The sequence below is a fragment of the Manis pentadactyla genome, chromosome 10 (assembly GCF_030020395.1).
Source record: "Manis pentadactyla isolate mManPen7 chromosome 10, mManPen7.hap1, whole genome shotgun sequence".
NCBI lineage: Eukaryota > Metazoa > Chordata > Mammalia > Pholidota > Manidae > Manis > Manis pentadactyla.
In genome coordinates this window covers 76,431,246-76,443,426 of record NC_080028.1, presented here as the reverse complement: position 1 = coordinate 76,443,426, position 12,181 = coordinate 76,431,246, and the positions used below count along the sequence as shown (strand labels likewise).

Sequence of the window (12,181 nt, the reverse complement as noted above, 5' to 3'; positions counted from 1 at the left end):
GGTTTCCTCATGCTGGGAGCCTGACTCAGTTCTTAATCCTTATATTTCTGGTAGCTGCTAAAATTAATATTGAAAATAGTAATTGCTATAATTCATCAAATGCTTGTCAGGTACTGTTCTAAACGGTTTTATATGCATTTTTGGTTGAGGTTGTTGAGTCCTCATTTAACAAGTAGAGAGAAAGGCTCAGATCAAGCAACTTGTCTGAGGTCATACAGGTGATAATTAGGATTTGAAGCGTGATGGTCTGACTCCAGAGCCATTTTGCAGCACTCAGAGCTCTAATCCTTCCCACGCAAAAGGCTCATTAGCTTAAGTTCAGACTCATTAGCTTAAGTTCAGACATCAGGTGGAGATAGAATCTGTGTTTCTTTGCTCACTTCTGCCCGCTTTGCCTTGGAGAGCTCCTCAGCCTTCCAACCAAGTGCCTGAATATTCACTACAAAGTGTCAGGAAACTAACATGTATGGGATGACTCTCAAATTCTAAGCACTGTGCCAGGTGTTTTATAACATACATTACAAATAAATATAAAGTTTTTTAAAACAATTCTGGCACATGGTAAGTGCCACAAAAGTATTTTAAGTAAACAAATAAGTTAAACTAAAGGCAATTTAAAAGGACTCTGATGGCAGACTGCCATTATTGCCTGGTTCTTTATATAATGTCTGCGAGCCTATTTCTTTATTTGAAAAATGGATATAACAATTGTACCTACATCAGTACTTATGTTAGGTACATGAGCTGTTTTGGGAATTAAATAACGCATATAAAGTGCTTTTAGGACAAAGACTGATGTGTAGTAAGTGCTCTGCATGTGGCAGCTATTGTCTCAAGTCTTCACAAAAGCCCTGTGATACAGTAATTTAAATTTTAGTAGTTTTACAGCTATTTCCTCTTGAGGAAACAAACTCAGTTTGAGGTCATTTACCCTTGGTTGATCTATGCCCCACATCTGTTAAGTGGCAGAGCTGTGACTGATCCTACAGGACTAGCCAGTATTCTTTCCGTTGAACCATTTTCAGCAGTAGCTTTCCATAAACTTTCTACCTGCCTGCCTCCTGCCCCGTGGCACATATGCATACCGAAAATGGTTACACATTCCTTCAACCCTCTAACTAAAACCTGCCTTCACTCCATTTGTTGCAGCATTCATGGATCACCACCCTCTGGCCTAGGACTGATGGGAATAAAAGAGGATAGTGCCACCCCAAACCTGTGTTTGAGTCGGCCTGCCACTTTCATGTGCCATTTCTTATCCCTCTGTGCAATGGCAGAAAATGTGGTTAGGCTGCCAGGCCTCTCTATCCAGCAGACAGGTGGAAATGGTGTACCAGCTAGAGTCTAGTCCATTTATATGGCACATACAAAATTTCAATAAATGCTTAAAATTCAAGCTTTCCTCATCTTAAGACAGGATCAGAGGAGGAAACCACAGTTTGTACTTTCTTTGTGTCAGTGGGTTTATACTCAGGCACATGGCAGGTGCTCATTCCATGTAGCACTCCTATTAAATGGTGTAATACACAGGTAAGGAAATCAGGAGGAGTGACTTCTTCCCCTAGGTGTACTGCCAACCAGCCATTGTGCAGTGTGTAAAAACTATTTAATCTGAAGCAAATTTCTGTTAAGGCAAACTTTTCTCAATGACAGCTATTATAAAACTGAAGGAAAAAGATAGGCTAAAGTGAAAATCTGGCAGGTCCACCAGAGGACTGGAAGACTCAGTTTTTTCCCAACACTCCAGTATATTTTGTTTGTCTTAATCAGCATAAAATGCTTTAATAATTAGAAAGGTACTTAAAAGTAACCCTCAAAAGTTTGGGCATTTGAGGCAGTGTTTAATCCTTTAAGTGTAACTGCTTTAAGATCTGGCCCTATGTGAAAGCTGGGAACCAGGAGCTAGAACCAAAGGGCTTAGCTTGGGATTGAGACACTGCAAGTCCCCCTTCCCGTTCCATTCTTAGAAATGGTTCCTTTCCTTCAGTGAGACTGCAGTACCACCTTTCACCAGTAGGTGCCTCCATCACACTAGATCGCCCCCTCAGAACTAGAAGCTTGAATTTCAAAAAAATCCAGTGCTGTTTTTTTTTTTTTTTTATCAGCTCTCAAACTGTATATTCCATGTTGAAAAGGACCCGGGCACACACAATCCCAAAACTGATATATATTAGCTGCCCTCAAGAAAAGATGAACTAATCTGGCAGTGTGTATTGCACCAAAAAACCTTTTAAATAGCTCTATACTCTGGCACCCAGCAATTCTACTTCTAAAATATTTTACAGTAACAGGATAGTTTCACAAAAACATGTGTTGAATAGGTATCACATGGTTAGTACAATGGAATTCTAGCTAGCCATTTAAAAAAAATTGTATGTGTGCAAATAACATTTCTGAGTGAAAAAGATCTCCAAGAACTAGCAGTAGACCTCTGGATCCAGATTGCCAAGTCTGAATCCCAGCCTTCCTGCTTCTCAATTGAGTGAAAAATTACCTAACATCTCTGTGCTTGGGACAGTAGTGCACATACCTCATAGGAGAGTTGTGAAAATGATACTGTGCATTCACAGTGTATGTTGCATGAAGCATGGAGCTACATAATAGTAAGTTATATCCATATTTGTAGGAAAAAATCATACAAAGATATGTATAGGCTTGAACAAAACCTGGAAGGCTACATGCCAACATGTTAACAGTACTTATCTCTGGCTGGTGGGGTTGGCAGATGAGGTTTTACGAGGTGCTTTTCTGTGTAGGCTGCTACTGTTTTTTTGTTTGTTTTAATCAGCATAAAATGCTTTAATAATTAGGAAGGTACTTAAAAGTAACCCTCAAAAGTTTGGGCATTTAAGGCAGTGTTTACTCCTTTAAGTGTAACTGCTTTAAGATCTGGCCCTATATGAAAGTTGGGAACCAGGAGCCAGGACCAAAGAGCTTAGCTTGAGATTGGGACACTGTAACTTGAAGCTCCCTTATAAAGAGGAAAATCCCCCAGGTGTACTGCCAACCTCAGCTGCAAGGCCGGAGAACATCTTGAAACTGACAGGGTCGCTGGATTGTTTCCCACCCAGCTGAGCGCCAAAGCTGTAGGAGCTTAGCTGCTAGCTACCTCTTGAGACTCCAGTTCTGAGACAATATAAGTGTCTGTCTCTGGATATGGACAGGCCTGGGTTGTGGTGCTTCTTCAGCTGTGCTCCTGGGCAAGTCACTTAACCTTGTTTGAGTCTGTTTCCTTAGCCGTGTAAAATGGAGAAGTATTTCCTTATAAAGACTGAAAACGCAAAGATCGTTTGTGGAAAATGATAGAATACTGGGCTGTGCATGAACTGTTTTCCCTCTCAGCCCGTTTCCTCATCTTTAAAATGGGGACATTAGTACTTAATTCATAAGGTTGTTAGGAGAGTTAGGTTAGGGAAAGCCCACATTAAGTGTTCAAAAAAACATTTTACTGAGGATTACCTTCCAAGTGTAGGATTCTGGAGCAGATTAGGGCTCCCTGGGCCAGGAGCATTCCCTTTGCTCCCAGGAATTGCCAAGGCCATTTCCTTCTGGATGGTAGGGCTGGAGGTTTCCCCCTGAGCTCCCAAATCCGCAACGCTGCAGAGATGCGCCCAGATCATAAGGTCTCTGGAGGCCTCAGTCTGCACACTCTGTTCTTTCAGCTGATGCTCCCACCTTTTGGAAGCCAAAGCTGCCAACTTGGCCTCTTGCAAAACACACATTCCATTCATAAGTGCGTTTGTGCATTTTTCCTCCCACACCCTTTTACGCAGCCAATGCAGAGCTGGCCAAGGCAGCTGCTGGAGAAGCAACTTCTCATTTTGGGGGAAAAAGCAACTCCAAGGGTTTTTACAGAACTTTTGATTTAGGCTTTGAATATATTACTCCCAACTTTCTGATCTCTTCACCCTTAGTGGGGTTGTTCAGAAGACTCAGCCATGTTTGTTTTCATTTTTTGTCCCCCATCTTGTAAATAACTTCTTCACTATATGTAAACCCATTAATGGATACGAAAAATCCAGAAAAGTTAAAATCACATCTATCCCACCACTCGGAGTTCAATGACTATCACTATTTTACATTCTTCCATCACACTTTTTCCATTAGCCAAAAGCTATTTTTAATGGCTATATAGTACTCCACGTTAGTATGTGCCAGGACTTCTAATTGCTGACACTAAAGTTGTTCCCAAATGATGCTGTCACTTATATCCTTGCACACCACACATCTCTGGCAAATAATATTTCTTGAGGAAAAATTCCTAAAAGTAGAATTACTGGTTTGAAGAGTATGAACACTGAAGATTTTTTAAATTCCAGAGAAGTTCTACCTTGTGTTTGCTAGCATGGATTTGTTTGAAATCTCTGCCAATTCAGTAAGTTAAAAAAAAGTTTTTTAAGGGTTCAACTGCATTTTATTAGAGTACCTTTTAGACTGGTGTCTACTATCTTCTCTAGAAGCTCTTTGGCCAGCTGTTTTCCTTCAGTGAGTTGTCCATATCCTTTGTCCATGTTCCCATTGTTAAGTACTTTCCCATACTGAATTTTTAAGGTCTCCTTATGGATTCAGTATAGTGTCCACTTGTCAATTATTTCAAATATGTTTCTATATATACTTACACCATTATTCCTCCTGGAATTTATTTTGGCATATGGCAACTTTCCCCCAAATATTTAGATTTTATCCAATTAGCTGTCTTTACTTACTCAGTAGAGGATGCCTCCTTTCTTATGTAAGTCCATGTATATACAAGAGCCTTTGTGCATGTTTTTTTCTGTCCTTTCTTAGACTAGTACCATACTGTTTTGTAGCTCTGTATTTTAATATACTAGCCATTTCAGCAGCACCGTCCCAGATAAACACAGGGTCCACAGAGAGTCCCTACCAGTGTGGATTACAAAACACTATGGAGTTAGATGCTTTGTTGCTGACTACCTTGCTGCCACATCCAAGTAGGACTTCTGAGCACCCCTAAGGCAGGAGAGTGAAGGCTGGAACATTATACGGGAAGAACGTTAAACCCCACTAAGAGCCTTATGGCTTTTGTAAGACAGAGCACATCCTCCAAAGTCACAGTAAAGGAGAGGAGAGAGAGGTTAGGCTGGGTCCCTTGCCTTTCCTATCCAGAAAGACTAACCCTTTTGGGCCTAAGGCAAAACACAAAGCCAGAGATGACATCCAGAGCCAACCTAGCCATGTGCTTTCTGGCAGGTGGATTTGTGAGGAGGGAAGTGGCCAGTGCTGAGACGACTCGACAGTGCTCCCCTGGACCCTCAGCGCCACCTTCACTCTACCTTTCTTGCCAGAAGTCCATTCCACATGCAGTTAAGCACATCTGGTAACCGTGTGAAGAAGTTCTTGCCCAAAAGTTCTGACTGAAAATTGGGTTTTAACTGTCTATAATCTGTACAGCACTCTAACAACACTTTGAATAGTGCCAGTCTCTATACAAAGCACCTAAATCAGCATGCTTCCTTATTTTCCACACTTGCATTTGTAAGGCCCTTGCTGGACTTGGTAACTCACAGGGCCAGAGCACAGAAGACACAAACCCAAGAACCAATTGGGGAATAAGTACATGCTTTGGAGGTATATTTTCTAAGTAAGAAAAACAAGTCACCCCCACCTAGATTTCCTTCCAGCCTCAGTCTGATGCTGACCTTGGTAATAAGGTTGAAAGAGAAAATGAAATTCCAATTCATTGAGAAAACAAACGTACAACCCTCTCCCTAGCTAGAAAGAGGGTATAGCCATGACTTCCAAGCCCTTTCGATTAGAAAAGTAAAGTAAAAGCACAGCTAATCTCACCACTGTACTTACTTTCTGGAGATACCAACATGAGGCTGAGAATCTCTGGGAAGGCTATTAGAGCTTCATCAAAGAAGTAAGATGGCTGACCAATAGCTTTCTTGAATATAAACAGAAACCAGACAGAAAATACAATGAAAGGAAGCTAAGGGTCATAAATGGTCTACCATAATCAGACTTCTCTAATTTAAGAGCGAGATGGAGCTGTCAGGGATTGTGTTAGTATTAAGCCTCCCACCCCCAAGTCTGACACAGAGGGAAGCTGAGCCCCCGTGTGGCTATGCCAGCTCCCCTCCTATTCTCTGGATTCCCTGCATTTCTCACCTGACATCCTTTTGAAAACCTCAACCTTTTACGTTTCTTAAGTGCTTTAAAAGGTCTTTCTTTTAAATCCTAACATTCTGATGGAAATAACGTCTCTTTGATTTTTACAGTTGAGTAAAAAGGAAACTCAGAATTTCACTAACTTGCCAAAGATCACACAGCAGTGGTACTTGACAGTTTCAGCTTATCTCCTTTGCCTTAATCACTGCCAACCAGATAGATACGGGAGCCATCCATTTACACAGTGTTCAAATTTACTTCCTATTTCTCATAAGAATCCACATCAGTTGCTGAGGTAAGACGATTTAGGTGGTGGCCACTGAAGTCTCATTTGCTTTTTGTAAGTACTGGAACCCCAAAGAACATGATTAAGCTTGGTGAGTAGGAAGTCAATACCCATGTCGGGAGTCTGGAGCCTGTACTATCTGGGTTATTTTCCAAAGAATAGGAATTGCTATCCAATGCCATGTTAGAAAAGGCTCCCAAGTGGGTAAATCTTACTCCAGAATAAAGTCACTGGTGGTTTAGGCTTTTTTGGGGGAAGGGATGGAGGTTTGGTTTTCTCTCAAAATTGTCAACAGTCAAGTAAACAAATTTATTAAATCCAACAGCAGGTAACCTTCCAAATTAAAAAAAGAAAGAATGTAGACAAAGACAAAAATATGTGTAACAAGTTAATATAAAATATTCAAGGGACCACTCAGGGACTGGAACAGTGCAGAAAATACAAACTGAAGTATTGACTTTTGTCAAGTTTGTACGACCTCAAGAAATAGAAACACTGGTCACAAACCTAAAGAATCCACAAAGGTGGAGGATCACATGAGCAGTGGACTCATCACCTCAGTGAGTTAAGGCAGGGTATCTGTAGGACCAATTCATCCAAACCCCATTTGCCTATTGCTTCAAATTCCCCCTTTGAAACCTAGAATCCTATTCATTAGTGCAACAAGTAAAAGCAGTTAGTCAGACCAGGAGCTGGGGACCAGGGTCAGTGGGCAGATAATACCAGACAGAATAGGTGCATGATGGAGGAAAAATCAACCCACAGCAGCTGCTGAATGGCTTCCTTTGGCAATGTCCAAAGTCTGCATTAAAAATCATAGGGAGAGGCGGTAGGTGGGTGGGGTTGGTATCTGAGAGGCAGGCTAAGTTTCCAAGAAGAGGAATAAGGAGGACATGATGCCCCGCATCTGAATCAAAAGCAGAACCTGATGGATTCTCAAAGCTACTTGAATCATCTTGGCTTCTGCAACCAGTGCTCAAGCATCAATTTCATCTTTCAGTAAGGAAAAACATCTGCAAACACCCACCAAAACACAGTCCCAGTCCAGGTTAAACTGGACATACGCTATTATTGCAGCTTATCATAGAAATAAACTGAAGTGGGGTGGGTGGGAACCCCCTTTACATGACTCAGAAAACAGATTTGTGGAGCAAGAGGAGGATCAATGTCATGTCCTCAAAAGAGTCCCAAGTAACACACTGATCGTTTTTGACAGTCATTTCAGCTGTTTAAACAAGGACTGCTGGAGTCCCTCAAGGAAGACATTTGTCAGTAACCAAGATATTCAAGTCATTACTAAGCAAACATTAGAGATAGAAGAAAAATGGCAAAGCAGGAAAGTAACACAAAACAGAATACAAACCCAGCAGCAGCTTCATTCCAGCCCCTGTGATTGTGTAATTGGTCTACCTCTGGGCTTCACTGCACTCAAGACTTTCCTTTAAATGTGGCAAACCAAACACAGTCCTAAATACAGATATTTTGGTTCCTAAGCTTTTAGATCCAAGTCCTTATCCCAGTAATTTCCCACCACTGGTAATGTAGTTTGGCATGGTACAGTATGTGAGACCATCACATGAGCTCTGGCGTCCTACACCCTGCAGATTCCAGCACTGAGGACTGAATCCTGGCATCAGCCCCTGGGAGATCAGTATGGTTTCAAAGCCTAATACTGTGTGGCTTAATCCTTTCTTCCTTCTTGGAAGTTTAATATTGAAAATGCTGCCTTCAGCTGGATTTCTGGGGGCCTGGGGGCTTAGTTGAGATTTGGATCTTTACTCAGAACTCTAGGTTTTTCTTTTATCAAAAGGGTAAGTATGGGGTCTTGACCCAACTCAAACATGTGGGCACATCTGGCAGGGATGGGGAGAACTGCTGAGGCAATCAGCTGAAGCACAACAAAGTGTCATTATAGGAGGTGGGGTTAAGAGTGATGCATTAAAATTTGGCAGGGATGGAGGAAGAGCAGTCAATGAAGCAACACTTCATCTCATACAGCTGTCTAACAAATTGCTAAAGAACCACCACAGAAACTCAGAAAAAAAGCCATTTACCGAAAACAAGCAACTCCCAAAACATTCACTTTGTTGTCACCCTCAGGCATCTACGTCTTTTCAAAATGGGCATCCACATCCCTCCCCTCTCCACACCACCCTGGTGTGCACTGGCTTACCTGAGCGGCATGCGTTTGGCCTCTTACACACAAGTACTGCTCATTAAGCAGCAAACCTATTCCTAGGTGAAGAGGAACAGGGACAAGTCATTTCCCAGAAATGTAACTGGAAACCTACATACACCCCACCTTAGATCGCGTGGCAGAAAAACTGCTTTCCCTATGGTCTTAAAAAAGTCAAGCACTGATCCAGAGCTACTGCATTAACTTAAATTCCTTACGTCAGGGACTAAAACCTAAAAGGAACCTGTAAGTCCCTCCCTGACTGCTCACTTTCCTGGCTTCTCATTTACATTTCTGTAACAAATAGATTATTAAAAATATGAACAAATAATTTTTAAAAGGCTCTTTTGTGGAGGGTGAGGAAGCTGAACAACTTAAATAAAAACAAAATCCACACACTATAGTATACCTCGGCATAGAATGACTTCTTATAGGCCAGGGAAGGAATCCAGCTCCTCCGGAGTCCTCAGGATCCTCAGCACCTCCCCCTTTGGTACACTTCTCTCCATACACCCTGCTCATCTGGGACAGAAAGCCTTACCTGGCTAGGCACAGCCTGCCTTTTCCTTTCCACCTCTACTCAATCCAGAATTAGGAGAAACAGGAGGTTGCAGATTGGCTGGATGGGAAGGTGGTCTCTTTAAGACCTCAGCCTGGGCACCTCAACTACAGTTGAGCCAATAGAACCTGCCAGAGCCCCTAGAAACTCTTTAGTCAAAGATCTTGTGTCCTAGGTTAGAGCAAAGCCAGACATTTAGCCTGAGACCCTCTATAGCTTTCCAGCAGTATTGCTGACCTACCGTAGGCTTGATTTTAAAGTTACCCATCTGCCCCTCCAGAAGGGCAACTCTAAGATTTAGGATTTAAAAGTGTTCCCTATGTCTGTGTCAATTTTATGAAAACAACAACTGCAAAATCTCCTTAAATAATCATTATTCTAAAACGGGATCCTGAAACCATAAGGCTACTTAATATGGAACTCAAAATAAGTAATTTCTGCCCAGGTTGAGAAACATATACCTGGGACGGAGATAGGATAGTTGAGAGAAAAAACTCCCAAGTGTTTAATAGATAAATTCTCATTACCTCAAGAGGATAAATATTTTTTAAGTTTTTATTTAAAAGATTCCCTTTTCAATCTGTTCCAATGTATTGGAAGCTGAACCCTACAAGTTCCTGCCACCCACCTTTCCAGTACAGTTTTTTGAGGACATATTTTTTAAATGGAAGAATAACAAGAGGACCCTCTACTGAAACCAAGCAGGACCAGGTCCGCTCCTGGGTGGCAGTTTGGGCAATTCTGGCCTCACGGAGCAAGCACGCAGAGGAGGCTGGGGGACTGGCCTCCCTCCTTTGAGAAAAAAGGCTGAGAAACTTCATCTTCTCTTTAGTGAAAATGGCCCAAATTCAGATTCAAAAGCCTCCATTATGACAGTCCCTGGCACTCTTCTATACTTTATATATTGAAGGCAGTCCCTATTTTATGGCCAGTTTTATAGCAGGCAAAGAAACAAAGGAATATAGATACATATATGTGTATATATATATTTTATACAGGTAAAATATATACATATCTTATATATGTATATATACATATTTTGGGGGCATGGGAAGGCAATAGGGGTCATGTAAACCTAAACAGTCATCACGTTACCCCAAATGAGCCTGACATTAACAAAGAAGATAATAAATAATTCCTGGGGGTTAAGTGACAACATGGGTGCAGCAAGAAGGGAAAGGGCACACATGTAACTATTAAATACACTTCTGTATTTGTTTGGCAGAGTTCAGGCCAGCCTCAGGCTTCTGCACTTGCCAGACAAGTAAGCAGATGATACTCAAAAAAAAAAAAATTCAAGCAGAGCTCCATACCAGTTTTCCTTCAAGTCAGCTGGCCAGTAGGCACAGTTTTCTGACCACCCAGAACAGAAACTTTGGCTCCAAGGCAAATGAAAAAATAAAGTATTTCCACTTACAACATGAAAATACAGAAAATTCACCAAAGAAAGAAAACTATTGAAGTCTACTTCCAAAAAAACTGAGGTAGCACTGCTTTCTCTGCATTCAATACTTAAGTGGTTCTCAGTACAATGTGTTCTAAAAAAAAAAAGCTCACTTGACTGACAGGTGCAGCATGTTGATGGATAAAATCAACACGAACTGCAATAGGTTAAAGAAGGAATGAGCAGGAAGTGAGGAAAATAAGAGTTTTGGATAAATTAGCTTAAAAGGGGGTTGTCACCAGACTACAAACACTCCTGGCTGGCCTTAACTCTCCAAGAGCTTTAAACTGCCTGGGAATTAATGCAATGTGGTTGACAGTTAACACTGCTATTCAACTCTGTGTAAATCTTTAAAAATAATTATTACAACCTAAATTCAACCATGTAAACAGCACTACACACAGTACAGACCTGCCCTGAAAAACAGAATAAGCTAAACTGAGATCTGGCACTGTATCACCTTGTAATGTTAATTCAACCTAACCGTTCCATTTGCCCTCCCTGTTCTACACCCTCCCCCACAAAAAAACCCCTCCAATATGTGCAAGAAATGGCAGGCTTATTCTATCTGAAGGCTTCAAAGAAAAGATACACAACATGTAGCCAGGTTCAAATATTTGGGGGAACCCCCTCAAAAAACGAAGTAACCAAAATAACCAAAAAGTGAAGAAAGTGCCTAAAACATGATACAGCATTTTAGAGCCCTTTCAGATACAAGGCAGAGAAAGGTGTAAAGTAGAAAATATCCGGATCTTCAGTAACTTCCAGAAAGGTCCAGTTCCTCAGTTGGCTGCTGGGCAGCAGGCAGATAGATCCTTGCTGCTGCTCCTGTGACAGTGCCACTAAGTCTGCTCCTCGGGACACAAGCCCTCGGGCCCTGAGCTGAGTGCACCTCTCCCTTCCCCTTCTCTTTTCCTTCGCTCCATTTCCCACTCCACAAAGGTATCAAAGAGACTTGGCCAGGCCTCATCTTCACTGTAGTTGCTGAGGTCAGGGCCAATCACCTGAGTGAAGTTAAGGAACATGTTCCAAGTGTCCCGGGAGATGCCCTTGATCCCCGAGGGGTTCTCTGTTAGGAAGTTTAGCCACTGGTCCAAAACCGGAGGATTGTTCTGGGTAAACACTAGTTTCCACAGGGCAATGGCTATTTCCCGATGCAGTGACCGCTGCCCTTCTTCAGAGTCCAGGCCAAACTGAAATGTAAACCGGTAGAGATCCTTGAATTTATCCTCTTGTTTGGCTTCTGTTAAGAGGCTAGGGAACCGTGCACAGATCCCATCAATGCTGTCTGCACTTATTGCTTTGCAGCCATCAAAAAATTCCTTCCTGCAATAGGAAGGAGGAGGCACAATTAATAATTGGAAATGGTATTTACTGAGAGGCAACACAGTGTAGTGATTAAGAGCATGGCTTTGCAGCAGGATAGCCTGGATTGGAATTCCAGCTCCCCACTAATTGGTCCTCTTTCTTCATCTGTCAAGTAGTAAGTGAGAAGACCACCTGACTTCACAGGGTTCTGGTGCAGACTAAACATATTAATATATGTCAACTGCTTCTAACAATGCCTGGCACAAGTAGGCAGCT

General features: G+C 41.9%; 2 protein-coding genes across 9 annotated transcripts in view; one reads left to right on the top strand and one right to left on the bottom strand.

The window, feature by feature from the left end:
* Nucleotides 1–2,356, top strand: part of REXO5 (RNA exonuclease 5) — a 56,211-nt gene extending 53,855 nt beyond the window's left edge. The window contains 1 exon segment of the mRNA XM_057487974.1: nucleotides 1,150–2,356. Within this exon segment, the coding sequence (XP_057343957.1) occupies nucleotides 1,150–1,348 (199 nt within the window). The 3' untranslated portion in view covers nucleotides 1,349–2,356.
* A 4,357-nt stretch (nucleotides 2,357–6,713) lies between these two features.
* Nucleotides 6,714–12,181, bottom strand: part of DCUN1D3 (defective in cullin neddylation 1 domain containing 3) — a 38,902-nt gene continuing 33,434 nt past the window's right edge. For all 8 annotated transcript variants that reach the window (XM_057487007.1, XM_057487010.1, XM_036899379.2 and 5 more), the window contains exon 3: nucleotides 6,714–11,923. In XM_057487007.1, the coding sequence (XP_057342990.1) occupies nucleotides 11,440–11,923 (484 nt within the window). In that variant the 3' untranslated portion in view covers nucleotides 6,714–11,439. The remainder of the gene's footprint in view (nucleotides 11,924–12,181) is intronic.